The sequence below is a fragment of the Hippoglossus hippoglossus genome, chromosome 5, assembly GCF_009819705.1.
Source record: "Hippoglossus hippoglossus isolate fHipHip1 chromosome 5, fHipHip1.pri, whole genome shotgun sequence".
Taxonomy (NCBI): Eukaryota; Metazoa; Chordata; class Actinopteri; order Pleuronectiformes; family Pleuronectidae; genus Hippoglossus; species Hippoglossus hippoglossus.
This window is the reverse complement of record NC_047155.1, coordinates 1,401,269-1,420,897: the sequence shown is the minus strand read 5'-3', so window position 1 is coordinate 1,420,897 and position 19,629 is coordinate 1,401,269. Positions and strand designations below refer to the sequence as shown.

The 19,629-nt window shown below is 43.2% G+C and overlaps 1 protein-coding gene across 1 annotated transcript; it reads right to left on the bottom strand.

Moving 5' to 3' along the window:
• Positions 1–950: 950 nt before the first annotated feature.
• LOC117761162 (odorant receptor 131-2-like) lies at positions 951–2,755 on the bottom strand. The gene is made up of 2 exons (XM_034584823.1): positions 2,606–2,755; positions 951–1,718 (listed from the first exon to the last, which is right to left on the bottom strand). The coding sequence occupies exons 1-2, from the start codon at positions 2,753–2,755 to the stop codon at positions 951–953; spliced, it is 918 nt and encodes a 305-aa protein (XP_034440714.1).
• Positions 2,756–19,629: the final 16,874 nt, after the last annotated feature.

Genomic DNA, 19,629 nt, shown 5'->3' with positions numbered 1-19,629 from the left:
GTCACAAGCTCACTGTGTTCTCCTTTTAATCCAAGCCTCTTAATCCTTGCGACCACTTTGAGAAGCTTTGTCCAAGAAGAAAACTGGCCCATTTGATGAAGGATGTCTGGGCAGTCATTAACCTTGGTTACGGACACAAAAACTGCTTTAACTTCTGGGTCACCAACGAGCAGTTCAGTTAATGGATTTAATGTCGGATGTACCTCTTGCTCCCAGAGAAACTTGGGTCCTGGGATCCAGCTTGAGGGCAGAATTTGCGTTGCATGGAGCCCTCTTGATGCATGATCGGCTGGGTTATTTGTGGTGTCAACATAATGCCACTGGCTGGGATCGGTATTCTCCCTTATCAGTTGGACACGGTTTGCAACAAAGACATGAACAAACAAATAACCACGTGAGACAAGTTTGACGGGTTAATGTGACATAGCGACTCCCGTTCCGCGCTACCTGTAGCAAAGTGAATAAAACCTGCTTCCTACCTCATTCCGCTCGGCGAGGGCTGTTAAACGAGGATTAAAATACGTCCGTAAGGTAAGGAATCGCCATGCAGCTGGCGTCCTGTCGTTTCCGCTGCTACCATCCTTAAGACGCAGCTGTACGGCAGGTGTTTTATATCGGCTCGGACCGGAAGCGAGGGATTTGGTGTGTATATTACATCTGTCCGTGCCGTGAAAGCTACAGGCATTTACGCGAGGTGAGTCGCTACGTTTAAAAAGGACAACAAATTACTAACTTAAATAACACGATACATACTTGAACATAAAGTACAAAATAAACCCAACCCAAATAATAAATGAAACAATCTGCATAACCTACCAGGTTTAGCAGTCAGTCAAAATACTTTTTATTAATTAGGGTTTTACTACATATATCATGCGTATGGACGGATGTGAAGGCGAAGAACTGCGAGCCTGTAATTCTCGGTTGTGAAATCATCCACGACCTGATTCTTACTGTGGCTTCACTCTGCAAATCAGATACCTCTTCAGATACCCCCGGAACGTTTTGTCTCGTATGCCGTAGATGATTGGACTGATGGACCGGGGCAGAATCTGGACTATGATATAAGTAGCAAAGAGGCAGTCAGTGTAGTTCTTAGGAAACCGTTGCCGGAGAGCCTGATTTAACAGTGGCTCTACGTACGTGGCCATACACAACAGGACCTGAAACCCGTGGAGGAGGATTGTGTTTCTGGCCTTCTTAGCATCTTTGCTAGCTGTTTTAGCAGTGAACATTATTCTGAAGTAGGTGTAAACGATGATGAACCAAACTATGACCAGATAAATAATATAAGTGGTATCCCTTTTCTTATGGATGTGGGGATTTGGAAAGGCGGTTTCCCTGAGGCAGAACACTCTGGAGTGGAAGAAGTCCAGTGGCTCTGTGGCCAAGGTGATGAAAAGATCAGGAAGAACTGACAACATGCTGGTCGCCCAGATTAAACCAATCAGCATCAAAGTCCTCCTGACGGTGCAGATCTGCACGTGGCGAAGAGGGAGGCAGATGGCGACGTAGCACTCGACCGCCATGCAGGCCAGGTTCAGAGGGGTGTTTTCAGTGGTGAGCAGAGCAATCAGGATGAAGGTGCAGCAGACGGAGACGCTGAGTTTGTAGATGGTGTAGCTGATAACGAACAGGGTGACGGTCAGCGTCATTTGGATCATGTCATTGACGACCAGGTGAATGAAAAGGATGTAGCGAGGATTCGTGTAGAAGATCTGGAAGATGAGAGAAAACAACATGTGAAGGAGGATGTGGTTTGAAGACCTTTGCAAACTCTGGATGTCTGAGTCAGATACTTAACCAATATCGGTATCAGCACTTTGTTATTATTGGAAAAACAAAGAAAAACAAAACCGCCATACAAATGTCCAAAACTCGTACAGCAATATAGGAAGACAGAACCGCAGTTCGTGTTTTTAACATTCTCAGGAGTTTTGATAATTGTTCACAAAGGTTTTATTGCACTGACAGAATGGCGTCACCATCTTCCTGTCATTAATTATTGAGGCTACTTAGAATGAAAACCAGAACAATATGCCATTTCCAGATGAATGTAGCTGTACAGGTTAGCTGACGCACAGAAATAACACGATTCCTCTATTGTCGTATAAGGATAAAGTTGACTGCGCTGCCTGGAAGTGACAATGACATGATGGATACTTCACTTGATCGTAGTCAGTCCTAAAGAGGCTCCACCCACACGACCACCTGTTTCTACGCTCATATCTGACATCCACACTTTTCTAAAACAGAGAAGCCACGTTTTAGTTTGAAATCTCCGGGGCTGTGTGTGGATGGAAGTGACGACACAGTCACCGACATTACTTCCTGATCGTCTCTTATCAGTCGTGACTCATCTAATTTCAGTCAAAGCAGAACATTGTAAACATCTACTGCAGATTACACAATCTGTTTCCTTTTCACAGCAGCACACACGTGTCCAGTGTCACATGAAACGCTCTCTCTGGGGTGTCCTTGGGAAAAGGGATAATTACTAGATCCTTTTAGATTTAAAATGAAAACGTCTTACTATGCGTGTGACCAGAGCTGCAGATGATTCACTGAATGATTTCTGTTTACACTCGTGAAAGGATTATCACACCTGGTGTTTGCAGAAGGTGTGAATGAGACCTGCATTGATGTAGTTGATGGAGATGCTGAAAACCACAACAAGCACGTTCTTGGCCACAGCTTTGGTGAAGGAGTCTCTGTACTCGATGACCACGGTCACGTTGGAGGATGACGAGTTCATCTCTTGACGTCTGAAGATCTGATGACAGAGAAAACATTACAGTTATTATAATATCGTGTTATTGACGAGGAAAGTCACAGAATATATTTCTGTCAGTATCATAGTAAAAACAACATGTTTGTTAAACTAAGGACAGTTTGACAGTTTAAGTTGGATGTATTTCTATTTAAAAACAAGTGCTGTACATTCTAAAAACATTACTAATTATATGTTTTAATACAATATAAGCTTCCAAACTTAAATCATTATCATGTCCTGTTAGAGAATCACATTATGACAGTGAGTCAGATCCGCTACATGATATTTAAATATGATCACGATGAACACTATTTAATTTTTATTCAGAAAGTAATTATCTATCCAAGTTCAACACAAGGCTCAATATTAAGAAAATAGATTCAATTCTAACAAACAGGTTTCACAATGAAACTTCACCAGTTATTTATATGAACACAATTATTTTTTGTTATACAAGTTTTGAAATGTTATCTTTAAATATGCAAATAATCATTTAATGAGATCATTTAAATACAAACAGAAATCAGCTCATTGGATAAAGGAGTTTGTTCAAAATTCTTATTTCTTATAAAATCTTATTTGCTTTCTTGAGTCAAAGGTCTTGACAGTGGATATTTTGTGCATCTCTTTTTATCACTCAATTAATAAAAAAATACAGTGAACAGGTCATAAATATCTACATTTCCCCACGGTTGTAAGAATAAAATACTCTATAAATAAGACTGTGAATATATGAACAAACATCTCATTAAAGACATATATAAATATATATATATATAGATGATAGATTGTGTCAAACAAATATCTAAATGTCTAAATGTTGCATTTGTCTGAAAGAAAACGTGGAAGCAAAAATAAGCCAAACTTTAAAACTTGACGAGTGCATAAAAAACCACGTCAGTGAAGGAAGCGTCTCACCTTTAAACTACTCAATCATCTGAAGAAACTGTTTCTGTAAATTAAAAGTTGAGAATGTTAATTTCTTTTCAACAGGAAGAAACATATGTTGGCTCTTCACCTCAGGATCAGGGCATCAGCCTGAAAGACACAGATTTGAGTGAATTCATTTTAAATATTACAGTTATTAAATAATATTTTGCAGTAATGAACTAAATTGAACATTAAGTGTACTCGTTTAATAACTTTCACTGTGTTCTCTTTGTCTTTTACGCTTTTGCCTTAAAAACAAGATGATTGAGAATTAATAATTTATTATAAAATATAAACAAGGTCTTTATAAACAGCATCTGCATAAACATTTGCTTTCAGTCATTTCTGCTTTTTCAAATAGTTAATATCTGAGGTTTGAGGAGTCTGAGGAGACTCGGTCGTGATCAGGGACTCGAAATAAACAATATCCTGCAAAGAGGAAAGATTCCACGTTAAACTAAAGGAAACACACCAGTAAAACCACAAAGTAGCCTGTGTGAGCACGTCTTCAGAAACAGGACAACGCACAGGACAGCTCACAGCTGTCAGAGGAACAGGAAGAAGGAATAACATGACATTATTGTTTCATTAATCAAACACATCAACTTCCACTGTGGCACGAGAGCACAGTGGAAACAGAGCTCACCTCAGTCGCTGCAGAACATCACCAACACTGGTGCTGCAGAGACACTCGGAGGTTATATGTTGTGTGGTCAGCAATCATCCAAGGAAGTGTGTGTGTGTGTGTGTGTGTGTGTGTGTGTGTGTATGTGTGTGTGTGTGTGTGTGTGTGTGTGTGTGTGTGTGTGTGTGTGTGTGTGTGTGTGTGTGTGTGTGTGGCAGGTGAACTGCGTGCGCACAAAGATGTTCAATATGTTTGTGTATCTGTGTATTAATGGGAAATCATAAATTCCCCAGTGAATCAAACACAAAGCACTGGACGGGTCCTGGTAGTTTAGGATTAGAGTTGGTGTTTATTGTTAGGTGCAGGGCAGTTGGGGGGGGGGGGGGGGTCGTCACATCACTGTGTGGGGGGGGGGCCGACACCTTGTCTCTCGCTGGCCTCCTCCTTTCTCTCCTCGCTCCAGCATTGAGCAGTGACTGTGTCTGAGGTCAGCTGGACTCTGGTCATAGGTTCACTTCCCCACCTTCATGTGTCAGGTCCCATAAGATGTGACACTGCGTCTTTGTGATGTTTCGTTTGGTCAGTGATGCTTCACACTCACCTTCAGCACTCGGTGGTGGCACCAGTGACAGTGACCATTCCACAGGATCACACTTTTCACATTCGCTGATGTTGAACTCCTCAAGCAACTCCTCCACTTCTCAGGTGTTTTCATCGTCTGTCTGTCAGCAGGATTCAAACTACTGAGCCTGTATGTTATTTATATCTATGGGTCACATTCACATCCATACAAACTTTGATAATGTTTCATATGTTCGAACATTACGATGACGAGGCCTCGTAATGTTTCAGGGAGTCAGTTCTGTCTGTTGAGACGTTTTGTTCTGAAAAGGTCAAAACTCCACCAACACTTAACAGCGTTTAATGACGTCATCACAGGCTCTTCTCAATATCACTGCTTCCTTCCTTTAGAAACAAAACCTTTGGTTCCCTCTGTTCTGCACCTCAACCCCCCCCCCCAGAATATTGCACTTTCTCCAGTAAACTTTCTGTTTTCACAACTTAGTTTCCACAGGAACAACCTCCGGGATCTGCTGACATTTAACCCTCTGTGTGTTCAGGAAGTCGTGCTGCAGGACGTAGAGCCTCCTTCTCATCAGAGCTCGTTAGGCCCTCACGGTAAAGGTCATACACACTGGGGCAGCTCGTTAAGCACACACACACACACACACACACACACCACCAAAGGGATTTATTAGATGTGTCTTCTGAGAGAGTTTCTCATCATCATCATTAAAGTGGAGCTGTTTTCTTATCTGTGATCATTAGGATGATCATTTACCTAAATAGCTTTTGTAATAAATGGATAAACCAGTTGCTCAGTGGAGAGGAGCCGATCAAGGGACATTAACGAGGTGTTCTGAAACAACAAGCCGCTCTCAGTGGACGTGCTCTTTGGTCACATCAGATGGAAATCCACACGGAGGCTGACTTACAGCAGTTCATCATCATCATCATCATCATCATCATCATCATCAGAGGTGCAACCAGGAAAAGTTCAGTGAAAAGTCTGTTGACTACGTTTAAACAGCAATAATCTGACTGTTGATCTCATTTATAATATAAGATATTATTCCATTTATGGTGTTTACATGAGTTGCCACCAGAATAAATAATTCATATTCCTGTTTACATGTTATAACATTACGTCTTCTACCTGTTTACGCTCAAACTCAGGTCATGTGTCATCATCGGTTTGTAACTGTTGTCTGTTGATGTCACAAAATGCTGTGAAAAGTCCAACAGGAGTTAAAACGTGATGAAGACGTAACGAGACTGAGGACAGAAGACAAAACACACGTCCACAGTCTGAGTTTGACCTTATTCAGGTTAAAGTGATCAGAAAATGATGTTTACTTGTCAGTGTCTTATTCAGACTAATGTCTTCATCTGGTTAATATCAGACTATTGGTTCCATGTGAACGTGTCGAGTGTCTTGCCCAAGGAGCCGGAGTTGAACCACCAACCTCCAGGTTCATGGATGACAGGCCTCAGTCTCCTGGGAGGGAGTTTTCAACTGTTGTCTTGAAACTACTGGAAGTGTGTGTAGTTTGATACAGACAGTATTTCATACTGAGAGCCGGCAACAAGGAAATATCATAAGGCCTTAAAAAGGTGGAACTCATAAACCCTGGGGGGGGGGGGGGGGGGGGGGGGAGAAACTCAGCTGTGAAAGATTTCACTCTTTTAATGTCTTCTGTGCTTTATTATAATGATTCACCAGAAAAATATAACAAAGTAAAGTTATTAGAAAATATACAAAAACATAAGAGGTGTTCAAATATAGAGGAGAATAAATTTATGGTCGTCTTTGTTTTATACAACATTGCAAGAGTTAGAAAATCGACCATTGTCATATGAATGAATTAGTAATGAATTAACACGCTTCCCAATAACTGACTGATTTCAATTCATTATTCCACAAACATGTGGAGACTGTTGTTGGATGAAATGTAGAAAGTGCAGAGTGAAGAAAAGAATGATTTTACGTCAGAAAGGTCATTTATTCAGAGTCAAATACTGATTCTGATAATATGAACAGCTCAATCAACACCAGACCACAGCTCCAGTGAAACTTTACACTTCCCTTTGTTTCAACACTTCTCTCACTACGAAGCCCAACAGGATTTAAAAAGGACTTTTCTACCTGGAAAACTAAAAACCATGACGTATGAAAAATGGGAGTGGTAACAACATTTCATTTTACTAACTCCTGCCCCCCCCCCCCCAACTTCTTTAATCACTATTCTACTGTTGGTAAAAAAAATGCTATAAATACATCATATTTAACAAACCGTACAAAACAGATCAAGTATAAATAGGGAACTAACAGAAACAGATGGATGGTTCGTGACTGTTGAAAACTGCTGCTCATGGTTTTCTTGTTCTATTTATATCTAATATCTACATCGTCTTCATCGTGTTCACATGATGTGGTTACAGTTAATAACAATAATTTTTAATTTTAGAACACACGCACGCACACACGCACACACGCACACAGAGTCATGTGATTTCCAGTAACTGCAGAGCGGAGGAGGAGCAGCCAGTGAAAGTGAAAGTGTTCAGACTTGTTCTAACAACAAGGAGCAGACGGAGGAGACGTGAAGTCTGAGGCTGGTGAGTGTTCAGCAACATTTATATTATTCATTCATATTATTTTACTGTCACTGACTCTGAGTCAGTTTTCTACTCGTGGACTTTAGAGAGAAGAAGATTCAGGATGAACTTCTGTCAGTCAATCAACAGTTTGACTCAACGCTGTGATTGGCTGAGTCCAACACATTAAACCTACAACTGTCTCAGGTTACCGTGACAACAGGGACACAGTGTAGGAGGGTTGACTCTGTTAGATTTGAAGAAACACTGAGTTTACGTACCTGGCTTCATTGTGTGTGTTTGAGCTCACAGTGTTTTTCCTCTCAGACTGAAGATGAGTGGTTATGAGGAGGAAGAGGAGGACAGAGCCGAGTCTCCAGGGTCCAGCTGTGTGTCTCTGAAGAGTGACCGGTCCAAAGGACGTCTTCCTCCAGACTTCAGTAATGAACCTGGACCCTCACACACAGAGTAAGAGACCTGCTCCAAACATGTGAACCTCCAAACTGAATCCTCAGAGAATGAACCAGTGAATGATGTGTTCTGAATAAAAACATGTTTGTGTTTGCAGAGGTCAGGACCACAGACTGAGAGCAGAGTCTCCAGGGTCCAGCTGTCTGTCTCTGAAGAGTGACTGGTCCATGAGAGCTCCTCTAAACTTCAGTAATGAACCTGGACCCTCACACACAGAGTAAGAGACTGTTTCTACTGTGACCTGCTCTGAAGAGGATTTAGTTTCCTCTAGTGTGGCCCCTGCATTAGGACACAGCTTCATTGAAGTTGGTGACTAATCTCTCAGAATCACTCAAAGAGCTCAGACCTCCACCAAGAACCAACACGCTCCTTATGAAACCACTTTGAGATTCACTAGAGACTCATTTTGATTTGGATCTGCACCAAATTCCACACACTGGTAAACATCAGTCCTCTGAACATGTCTGTGAAAGAGGAACCCCCCCCCCCCCCCCGATCTGGTTCACAGACCACAACCTTCCACCAAGTTTACTGGTAATCTGTCGTTTTTTATAATCCCACTAACGAACCAACCAACACACAAACATACTGGGTGAAAACAAAACCTCCTTGACAGAAGTAATGACAACCTGTGACTGTGACATGTGAGTTATCAGGAAATGTCTTCACAGGGAGAGGAAGAGGAGTCATGTTTCTGAGGAGGAGCAGTCGTCCTGCTGTGCTTCGTGTCAGGACGTCCTGAAGGATCCAGTCTCCACCAGCTGTGGACACTGGTTCTGCAGACAGTGCATCACCTCATACTGGGACCAGTCTGGCTCTTCAGGAGACTCCTCCTGTCCCCAGTGTGGAAAAAGATCCAGAACAGGAGCTGGAGCTCAGACAGCCGGTCAGAGCAGCACTGTACATGTGTCTGCTGATGTCTTCACTTCTGACAACAGCACATGTGGTTTTATTTTGTTCCTTCATACAGCATCAACATTTAACATCGTTATAAAAGCACAAAGTTAAAAAGCTTTTATTTTCTGTAGTTTTTCTGTATCTGATGAAAACAATCAGCAGATTCTCAGATTCTCTGTCTCTGACATTGTTTCTTGTCTTTCAGCAGATCGTGGTCTGCAGGAGGTTTTAGATGAACATAAGCTCAGTCTGAGGAGGAGATGTGAACATGTGACTGAAGGAACTGAAGGAACAGGAAGTAGAACCCTCCTCAACAGGATCTACACTGAGCTCTACATCACAGAGGGACAGAGTGAAGAGGTTAATACTCAACATGAGGTGAGGCAGCTTGAGACGGCTTCCAAGAGGAAGAGCCTCTACGACACTCCCATCAAGTGCCACGACATCTTTAAAGCCTTCACTGACCAGCAGAGCAGCATCAGAGTCGTCCTGACCAACGGCGTCGCTGGCGTTGGAAAAACCTTCTCGGTGCAGAAGTTCACTCTGGACTGGGCAGAGGGTTTAGAAAACCAAGATGTGGGTCTGCTGACTGTGCTTTCGTTCAGGGAGCTGAACCTGGTGAAGGACCAGCAGCACAGTCTTCTCACGCTGCTCCGTGTTTTCCATCCAGCGTTACAGAAGCTCACGGCAGAGACGCTCGCTGTCTGTAAACCTTTGTTCATCTTGGACGGCCTGGATGAAAGCAGACTTCCTCTGGACTTCAACCACAGGGAGCTTGTGTCTGATGTCACACAGAGGTCATCAGTCAACGTGCTGCTGACAAACCTCATCCGGGGGAATCTGCTTCCCTCGGCTCTCGTCTGGATAACCTCCAGACCTGCGGCGGCCAATCAGATCCCTCCTACACGTGTTGACAGGGTCACAGAAGTACAAGGCTTCACTGAGGCCCAGAAGGAGGAGTACTTCAGGAGGAGATTCAGTGATGAAGAGCTCTGCAGCAGAATCATCTCACACATCAAGATGTCCAGGAGCCTCCACATCATGTGTCAAATCCCAGTCTTCTGCTGGATCAGTGCTACAGTTCTGGAGCACATGTTGACCACAGACCAGAGAGGAGAGCTGCCCAAGACCCTGACTGACCTGTACTCACACTTCCTGCTGGTTCAGACAAAGAGGAAGAACAACAAGTACGGTGAGGGACATGAGACGACTCCACAGCAGCTGACGGAGGCTGACAGGGACATTCTTCTGAAGCTGGGGAGGCTGGCACTTAAACATCTGGAGGAAGGAAACATCATGTTCTACCAAGAAGACCTGGAGCGGTGTGGTCTTAATGTCACTGAGGCCTCGGTGTACTCAGGAGTTTGTACTGAGATCTTCAGAAGAGAGTGTGTGATCTTCCAGAAATCAGTCTACTGCTTTGTTCATCTGAGCGTTCAGGAGTTTCTGGCTGCAGTCTACATGTTCCACTGTTACACCAAGAGGAACACAGAAGAACTCAACAACTTCTTGGGAACATATAGGAACACAAGGAGAACCTCCTCCCTGGATGACCTCCTGAAGAGAACCATGGAGAAATCCCTCACCAGTACAAATGGTCATCTGGACCTGTTTGTTCGCTTCCTTCACGGCCTCAGTCTGGAGTCCAACCAAAGAGTCTTAGGAGACCTGCTGGGTCGGACAGGGAACAATCCAGAGATCATCCAGAGAGTCATCAACAACCTGAAGGAGATGAAGAGTGGTGACAGTTCTCCTGACAGAAGCATCAACATCTTCCACTGTCTGACTGAGATGAACGACCACTCAGTTCATCAGCAGATGCAACAGTTCCTGACGTCAGAGAACAAATCAGAGGAGAAACTCTCTGATATCCACTGCTCAGCTCTGGCCTACATGCTGCAGATGTCAGAGGAGGTTCTGGATGAGTTGGACCTGGAGAAGTTCAACACATCATACCAGGGTCGACAGAGACTGATCCCAGCTGTGAGGAACTGCAGGAAGGCTCGGTGAGTCCAGACATGATCAATAACATGTTCAATCAGTGGAGATGAGTCGTTCTTCAAATCCACTCAGTGTTAAATGGTTCTCATTGTTTGGGGCAGCATGGTGTTGCAGTGGTCAACACTGTTAGTGCAGCCTTTCTGTGAGGAGGAGGTTCTCCTGGTGTCTGCAGGGTTTTCTTTGGGTTCTCCAGCTTCCTCCACAAACCCAAAGACGTGTGTGTGTGTGTGTGTGTGTGTGTGTGTGTGTGTGTGTGTGTGTGTGTGTGTGTGTGTGATAAAGTTATTATTATTATGTACATATACATTCTCATTGTTCTCATGTACATATGAGAACAACTAGATCAGATGTGGAGAGTGAAATCCAATGTGAACACTGTGCTGGAGTTTGAGGAGACGATCACTGATCAGTGTTTTGGATGAGAATCACTGACGGTTCCTTTAAACTGAAGAAGCAGGAAATATAGTTTCTTCTTCTTTCTTGTCAAACTGAATTCCCACCCTGCGTTTGTACGCCACCACCAACCAGTGCAGTGTCCGTCCCTCCAGGTTCCTGACATGTGGACTTCACAATAATATGAGGTCACTGTAACCTTTGACCTTTGACCACTGAAATATAATCAGTTTATCTTTGAGTCAAAATGTGAAGAAATCCCCTAAAGACAGACTTGAGACATCATGTTCAAGAGGCCATGAACATGTTCTGTGACCTTGACCTTTGACCTTTGACCACCTGAATCTAATGAGTTCCTCTGTTAGTCTGAATGAACGCTTGGACCAAATCTGAAAGGATTCTCTTGAGGAGTTTTTAACAAAAAGGGGATTTACCAGGGTGAGGGTCACATGATCACGTTTTGTATGAATGTTGTGTTTTCTGATTTCATTCTCACAGATTTGATATTTTCTTTAAATACAGACTCGGTGGTTGTGGACTCTCAGAGACTCACTGTGAAGTCGTGGCCTCAGCTCTGAAGTCAGACCCCTCACATCTGAGAGAACTGGATCTGAGAGGAAACAACCTGCAGAATTCAGGAGTGAAGCTGCTGTGTTCTGGACTGGAGAGTCCAAACTGTCGACTGGAGACTCTGAGGTCCTTAAATCCTTCTTCACTTTTCAGACTTTCTTTCTTATTGGGTCATTATTTATTTAAATTGTCTCAGTTCTGCTCTGCTCACTGTCCCTCAGTCATCTGTCACTCACCCAGCCTGTCAGTCACGTCCTCCTCATCAGCTCCATTCACCTGCACTCACCTGCTCCTGATCACTAAGAAAGTGTCAGTAAATAACATGTGGACTGAGGCCGAGCACTCGTCCTCCTCAGGTTTTCAAAATAAGACACGTTCTTATTGAAACACGTTGGACAGTTGATAAGTATAGAAACAAACAGGAAGTGACTGTCAGGAGCCATCCCTACTTTAAACAGTGTTTAATTACACAAACCTGCTCAGTGACCAACACACAGAGAAGAAGGAGATGAATGAAACAATGGTCCAACATGTCTGATCTGATATTTATCTTCAGGTCACAGACTGGACTGAGGTCAGCAGCATGTTGAGAGTCTGTGTTGACATGATGACGATCCACAACAACAGGAGGACACATTCTAATATTCATATTTCTTTATCCAGGTTGGAGGACTACAGTCTGTCAGAGATCAGCTGTTCTTCTCTGGCTTCAGCTCTGAGGTCAAACCCCTCTCATCTGAGAGAACTGGATCTGAGTAACAACGACCTGCAGGACTCAGCAGTGAAGGAGCTGTGTGGTTTTCTACAGAGTCCAACCTGTCGACTGGAGACTCTGAGGTCAGTTCACTGACTTTTGTAGATCTCATATCTATAAAACAGCATTTATACACAATTTATCTCATTTAATTCTAATTTAACATAATTCCTCTTCATACATAACTTGAATCCATTCATTAATTAATCTGTGACATTTTAAATATTCAGCTACTTGTTAAAACACTGAGTTTAGTTCTGGATTTCCTAAACTGATCTGCAGGACAGAGACCGGGTCCAAATAATCTATTTGTACTGAAACAGGACTCGTTTTTAGTCCAACATGTCTGATTTCATATTTATCTTCCATGTTATGAGTCTGTGCTGACATGATTATGTGTCTGTTATTTTCACACATGAACTCAGTTTAATTTACAGTTAAGTTTTATTCTTTATCCAGGTTGTGGAGCTGCAGACTGTCAGAGATCAGCTGTTCTTCTCTGGCTTCAGCTCTGAGGTCAAACCCCTCTCATCTGAGAGAACTGGATCTGAGAGGAAACGACCTGCAGGACTCAGGAGTGAAGGAGCTGTGTGGTTTTCTACAGAGTCCAACCTGTCGACTGGAGACTCTGAGGTCAGACATCATGTTCTAATGTTAAAGGTTCAGTGTGTAGAATGTAGTGACATCTAGTGGTGAAGTCACGTTGCAGCTGAATACCCCTCACCTCCCCCCCTTCCAAACATGAAAGAGAACCTGTGGGAGCTTCAGTTGTCATAGAAACTCAAAAGGTTTAGTTTGTCCAGTCTGGGCTACTGTAAAAAACATGGCTGCCTCCGTAGAGAGGACCTTCTAAAGCAGAGGTCTTCAACAGGGGGTCCGCGGAGGTACTGCAGGGGGGTCGCGGAATTTTTGGTTGATTAGACAATTTTAGATTTTTTAAAAAATTTGTAATTTTTTTCCCCACGAATTAAAGTGTCTTTAAATACACATTAACATGAATCCAACATATTGTAGCGAACGGATAAATGGAGGCAGAAGACGTTATCTTTCAGTCAGCAATGCACACATTCAGCGACACACAATAATAAAAACATGAATATATATGAACCTGTGTATTATTTAAACAGCTTAGTATTGAATGCACAATATCAGGGTAGCTATGTTTATACATGACACTAGTCCCAGTTTAATATAAAACACAATTTTATACAATATATATAGTCGGGGGTCCCTGCTCCATCTCTCCACCAGTTTGGGGTCCTTGGTCTGAAAAACCTTGAAGACGCTGCTCTAAAGTATTTAAATATAAAGTATTTATGTATAAAGTATTTAATTCTAAAGTATTTAAATCTAAAGTATGTAAATCTAAAGTATTTCAAAGTAAAGTATTTATATATAAAGTATATAAATGTCTCATTCTGAAGTAAAGAAAACAACAATTGGTACAATTCAGATGAAACTAGTGAAAACATCTCTAGGATTCTTTTCTCTTCAGTTTCTAACAATGGATCCTTTCACCTGAATCTTCCACACTGGAGCTTGAAGGTCAAAGTGCAGAACATGTGTTCCTAACAGTGAACACTGATACTGAGCTGAGAGATGTTTGTAGAATGAGCTGAGGACCGAGTCCGGCTCAATGTGACTGAAGTTTTACTGACAGAGAAACAATCCAATGCTGGACAATGTGTACATGTAATGTTTCTGTGGAAGCTAACCAGGACTTGTCCCGGTGGTCCTGTGGACTGACCACATGACAGCGTGCTGCGTTGGTGTTCTGGGACTGGGCTCAGGGTCCAGAGTCCCAGTTGATTATATTTGATGTCTTTTATTTTTAGGACCAAGTTCTTCAGCCCTGTTTCTTCCACTTTGGGTTCATTTCCAACATGAAACCCTTCCTCTGGTTTCAGGACTTACACGGGGTCGTCCATGCCTTTATCTTTTCACCACTAGATCTCTGTCCCGCCCTGTACACACGTGTTCCTCAGGCTCCCTGCACCACTTTCAACTGGTCAAACTGCTGCTCAGATCATCGCCACTTCAAGAGAACATGATCAGAGAACTGCTCGCCCTTTCACACATCAACTGTGGAACATGTTCTGACAAGTGGGTCGGACATTTTCTGGAGCTGAAGCAGCAGCAGGAGATTGTCCGGGTCCGACTCGTTCACAGCAACAGGAACATGTGGGAACATTCAGACGAGGGGCGGAGCCAAAACACATATCTCCATGGTAACCATGGTTACGTTAAGTTATGTTAAGTTACAGGTTCACTGTGAAGGAGTTAGTGACGTCTCCAGGTGTCGTACATGTGAACGTAGTCCACTTGTTCACGTGTACGACTCCTGAACATGTCCAGCAAGATATTTAGAGACATCTAGTGGTGAAGTTACATATTACAAACAACTGAACCCCGAGGACACGAGGACTTTCAAGCTGTTTTCAGTCATGAACTCTGTAAAATAGTGTCTGGACATTTTCTGGAGTTTGACTTTCACATATGAAGAACGGGTGGAGCAGCAGGAGGCCGGACATGACGTATAAACTCTGCTGTGGAAAGATCAGTGTTGTTGTTTACAGCTCATCCACACCGGCGTCGGCCCTCATCACCAAAAGATCTGGAATCTCCTCGTGTTTCCAAGTTGACGTCTTCGTCTTCTACGTGTACGGCTCCTCTTCTTCATCCTGAGATATTTGTGTTCTTCCAGTTTCACGTCCGTCACGTGTTTGTGTCCTCAACACGTCCACTCGCTCTCTGTGAATCCTCTTGACAAGTTCCAGAAAATGTCCAGAACAACTTGACTCAGACTTCAGGTCTGAAAACAGAGACAGTGATGTTTAGTCAAAGTCTTTTATTTTCACACATGAACTCAGTTTAATTTACAGTTAAGTTTTATTCTTTATCCAGGTTGAAGAGCTGCAGTCTGTCAGAGATCAGCTGTTCTTCTCTGGCTTCAGCTCTGAGGTCAAACCCCTCTCATCTGAGAGAACTGGATCTGAGTAGAAACAACGACCTGCAGGACTCAGCAGTGAAGGAGCTGTGTGGTTTTCTACAGAGTCCAACCTGTCGACTGGAGACTCTGAGGTCAGTTCACTGACTGACTTTTGTAGATCTCATATCTATAAAACAGCATTTATACACAATTGATCTCATTTAATTCTAATTTAACATAATTCCTCTTCATACATAACTTGAATCCATTCATTAATTAATTTGTGACATTTTAAATATTCAGCTACTTGTTAAAACACTGAGTTTAGTTCTGGATTTCCTAAACTGATCTGCAGGACAGAGACCGGGTCCAAATAATCTATTTGTACTGAATCAGGACTCGTTTTTAGTCCAACATGTCTGATTTCATATTTATCTTCCATGTTATGAGTCTGTGCTGACATGAATATGTGTCTGTTATTTTCACACATGAACTCAGTTTAATTTACAGTTAAGTTTTATTCTTTATCCAGGTTGTATTGCTGCAGTCTGTCAGAGATCAGCTGTTCTTCTCTGGCTTCAGCTCTGAGGTCAAACCCCTCTCATCTGAGAGAACTGGATCTGAGCTACAACAACCTGCAGGACTCAGGAGTGAAGGAGCTGCTTGATCTAAAGCAGAGTCCAACCTGTCGACTGAAGACTCTGAGGTCAGTAGATGGTTGGAGTCAGTCCACGCTGCTTTCATCAGTATGTTACTAAACACAGTCAGTATCACAGATCCAGGGTCTGTGCTACCAAGCAGGATTTGTGGTTATCAGATTCACTTCAGGTTTAGTTTTTTCAGTCCTACGAAGCTCGTCCACTTCTTAACGAGGTAAATCACCATGGTAACTTCTGATGAACGGCTAACCTGCTCCAGGTTAAGTTGGAGATCAACCCGTATTGAAGCTCCGCCCACTGACCACAGTGACTCTCCACTGTTGTGTGGTGCACACTCTCCTTAAAGGGACGGATAAGGGAAGTTTAAATCCACGTCTGGTTGGTTCAGTTGATCTCTAACTCACCCAGAACATCTCAATCTCTCCAGACTCATCCTGTCACCAAAACACCAGATGCACTCAGTCAGCTTCCTGAAGATAGGTCCATGTGTTTCTATTGAGGAGTGATGTCAGAGGTGTCCACCACAGTGTGTCCTCAGAGACAGTGAGACAGTGTGTGTCCTCAGAGACAGTGAGACAGTGTGTGTCCTCAGAGACAGTGAGACAGTGTGTGTCCTCAGAGACAGTGTGTGTTCTCAAAGACAGTGTGTGTCTTCAGAGACAGTGTGTGTTCTCAAAGACAGTGAGACAGTGTGTCCTCAGAGACAGTGAGACAGTGTGTGTCCTCAGAGTCAGTGACTCAGTGTGTATCCTCAGAGACAGTGAGACAGTGTGTGTCCTCAGAGTCAGTGAGACAGTGTGTGTCCTCAGAGACAGTGAGTCAGTGTGTGTCTTCCACTCGTCTTGTTAGTAAACAACAGATTCAGATCTCGTGGCCTCGAGTTATTTATCTCGTTCACACGTTATTATGTCGTGGTCACGTAATATATTTTTACCAAATGCCACCAGGGGGCGCTGTAACTTACACATTGACACGATCCCAGATGTTTCACCAGCTGTTCTTCCTGCATTTAGCAGCTGTGACTGAGTTTCTTTTATTCTGGATCATGTGTTTGTTCTCCTCTGATTTTTATTTTAGAACAGTTTGATCCTGGTTGTGAAATATGAGGCTCTGCTGTCAGTCAAACTGTCCATGTCTGTGATTGGTCACACACAGTAGACCCCGCCCCTTTCATGTGCACGCTCAGATCTCGATGAGGAAAACCTGAGTTAACTTAACGAGTTGATAACCAGCGTCATGTGACCACTTAGCCTGACTGTGTCTGTCAGGTTCAGTTGAGCTGGATCTCAGAAAGATCTCCTGGACATGTTGAAGTGTCTTCGTAGTTCAGGCCTCAGTGTTTCCTCAGTGAAGCTGTGAGAGGACAATGAGGACAGATGTCAGGATTGGACAGAAACACAGAGAGACAACAGTCGGCCAATCAGACGAGCCACAAGCTGCTTGGGATCATTTGATTGAGTCGACGTGAAGACGACAGTTGTTGTTGTTTTCATGTGAACAGGAAATGAAGCTGGACCACAGCTGACAGCCTCACACGAGGAACAGAGACGGTGTCGTCTTCATCTGATCTGAGACAGTTTGTTCTCTCACTTCATCAGTGAAGAACTGATCAGGTGGATCTTTGTCACAGCTCTGAGATCAGTGGGACTGAAGCCTCTCCTCATCACCATGGTAACCAGGAGCTCTTTATACAGAGCAGAACCTCTGCTGAGGTCCATCTGTCTCATCTGGTCCCAGTTTGTCAGAAGCAGATGTTCATCAACACACAGTGAAACATGTCTTCACCTGTAACAGCAGTAAATCCACCTCTTAGGTGTCCACTCTGCACTTTGACATGCCGTGGAAACACACTTAGCTCTTAGCGTGTTCATTCCAACACGTGAACATGAAGCAGAGAGGAAGCTGCTCCACCTCTGAACAGGACTGAAGTCCCTGCTGCTCTTTCTACTGGATGTGCTGCATCACTGACTCACAGCTGATGAAGTGAGTCTCTGTAACACTGATGTCTTCTTCTCTCAACAGATTGTGATCTTGATGAAGGTGAGTGTGAAGAGGACAGTGTGTGTGGACGGAGGCTGAGCTGTGTCCTGAGGATCCAGAGGCTGAAGCAGCAGCAGCTTGTGTGTAGTCTCCAATCTACACAACCCCTAATCTGCATGTGTTTGTGAGATGAAGCCGGAGAACCTGGAGAAAACACGGGGAGAACATGCAGACTCCACACAGAAAGACCCCATCTGAACCGGATTCAAACCAGCAACCTTCTTGCCCCGATTGTGTTTATTCACATGAAGAATGTGTTTATTGAAATGACACAAGCAGAATATATAAACCCTCTGTAAAGAGTCACATACAGTGTATTTAAGTTTGTCTTTATTATTGTCCACCTTTGTCCCTCAGTATGTCTCCATGTGTGTAGAACCACATTCTGTGTATATGTTTGTTTATGATCTTAAAGTTCCTGGATTCACGTCACAAATTGATTTAGTTCCACACAAAGTTAAACACATTGAAATCACTTTGAGTTTAAAATCTGAGTTTTGTCTTTGACACAAAAGATCAAAACTCTGGACTTAAAAATGGGACGTTTTCATTTCTGCATCAGGTGCAGAGCGGTGGTGGCTTTTCTACTTTTGACCCACAGGTGGCGCTGTAGTATAACAGCAGCACATCCCAGTCAAAGCCTTTATATTCAGTCTATGAGTCAAACACATGGATCATTTCCTCTGTGACAAACCAGATGTAACGAGAAGAAAAACATCTCAGAGAGAAAAGTCCTGTTTCTACTTGTCTCTGCTTTAATGCTCAATAAACATCCTTCCACCGACTTCACTGGAATCATGACTCTGCTTTTCTTTCCTCTTGCAAACAAACAGGTGGGAACATATCGTCCTTGGTGCAGGTAAAAGAACAAAATCACCAGTTTGACATCATGGAAACAACCAGAAGAAAAGTGAATGTCACATTTACAGTATGAAGAAGAGTCGATGAAGAGCAGAGCATCTTTAAGTCTCTGAGGAAACTGTTTCATAAACATTTTACCATATTTAATAGAAAACTGACCCGAGGACGTTTTATACAAACGTAGATGAAGATTCTTGTTGTACGTTCTCGACACCACCTCAGAACAACCACAAGGGGGAGACTGTAGCAGGCCTCTGGGAACAGCAGCATGCTGGGAAATAATTGCTGATGGGAGGTTCACAGCAGAGACAAGGGACAGAAAGTGTCTGAGAGATGATGTCCTGAAGACAGTGGACATTTTGGGCCTGTTGTGTTGAACAGCTTGTGTTATTCTGTGGAGACACTTGTCTCAACATGATGATTTCACTTCATCTTCAAGCCCGTCTCAGTTCTTTGTGACTTCAGGATAAGAAATGTTTGACAGAGTCAGTTCCTGACAGGCTCAAGTTCTCACTGTATGGAGAGGTCATCATGTGACTTTGTTATGATCCTCAACACACGTGTGTC

Coding starts and splice junctions, on each gene's coding strand:
- LOC117761162 (XM_034584823.1), bottom strand. CDS start 2,755: ATGAACTCGTCATCCTCCAACGTGACCGTGGTCATCGAGTACAGAGAC. Junction 1,719..2,605: donor ACACCTTCTGCAAACACCAG/GTGTGATAATCC, acceptor CTCATCTTCCAG/ATCTTCTACACGAATCCTCG.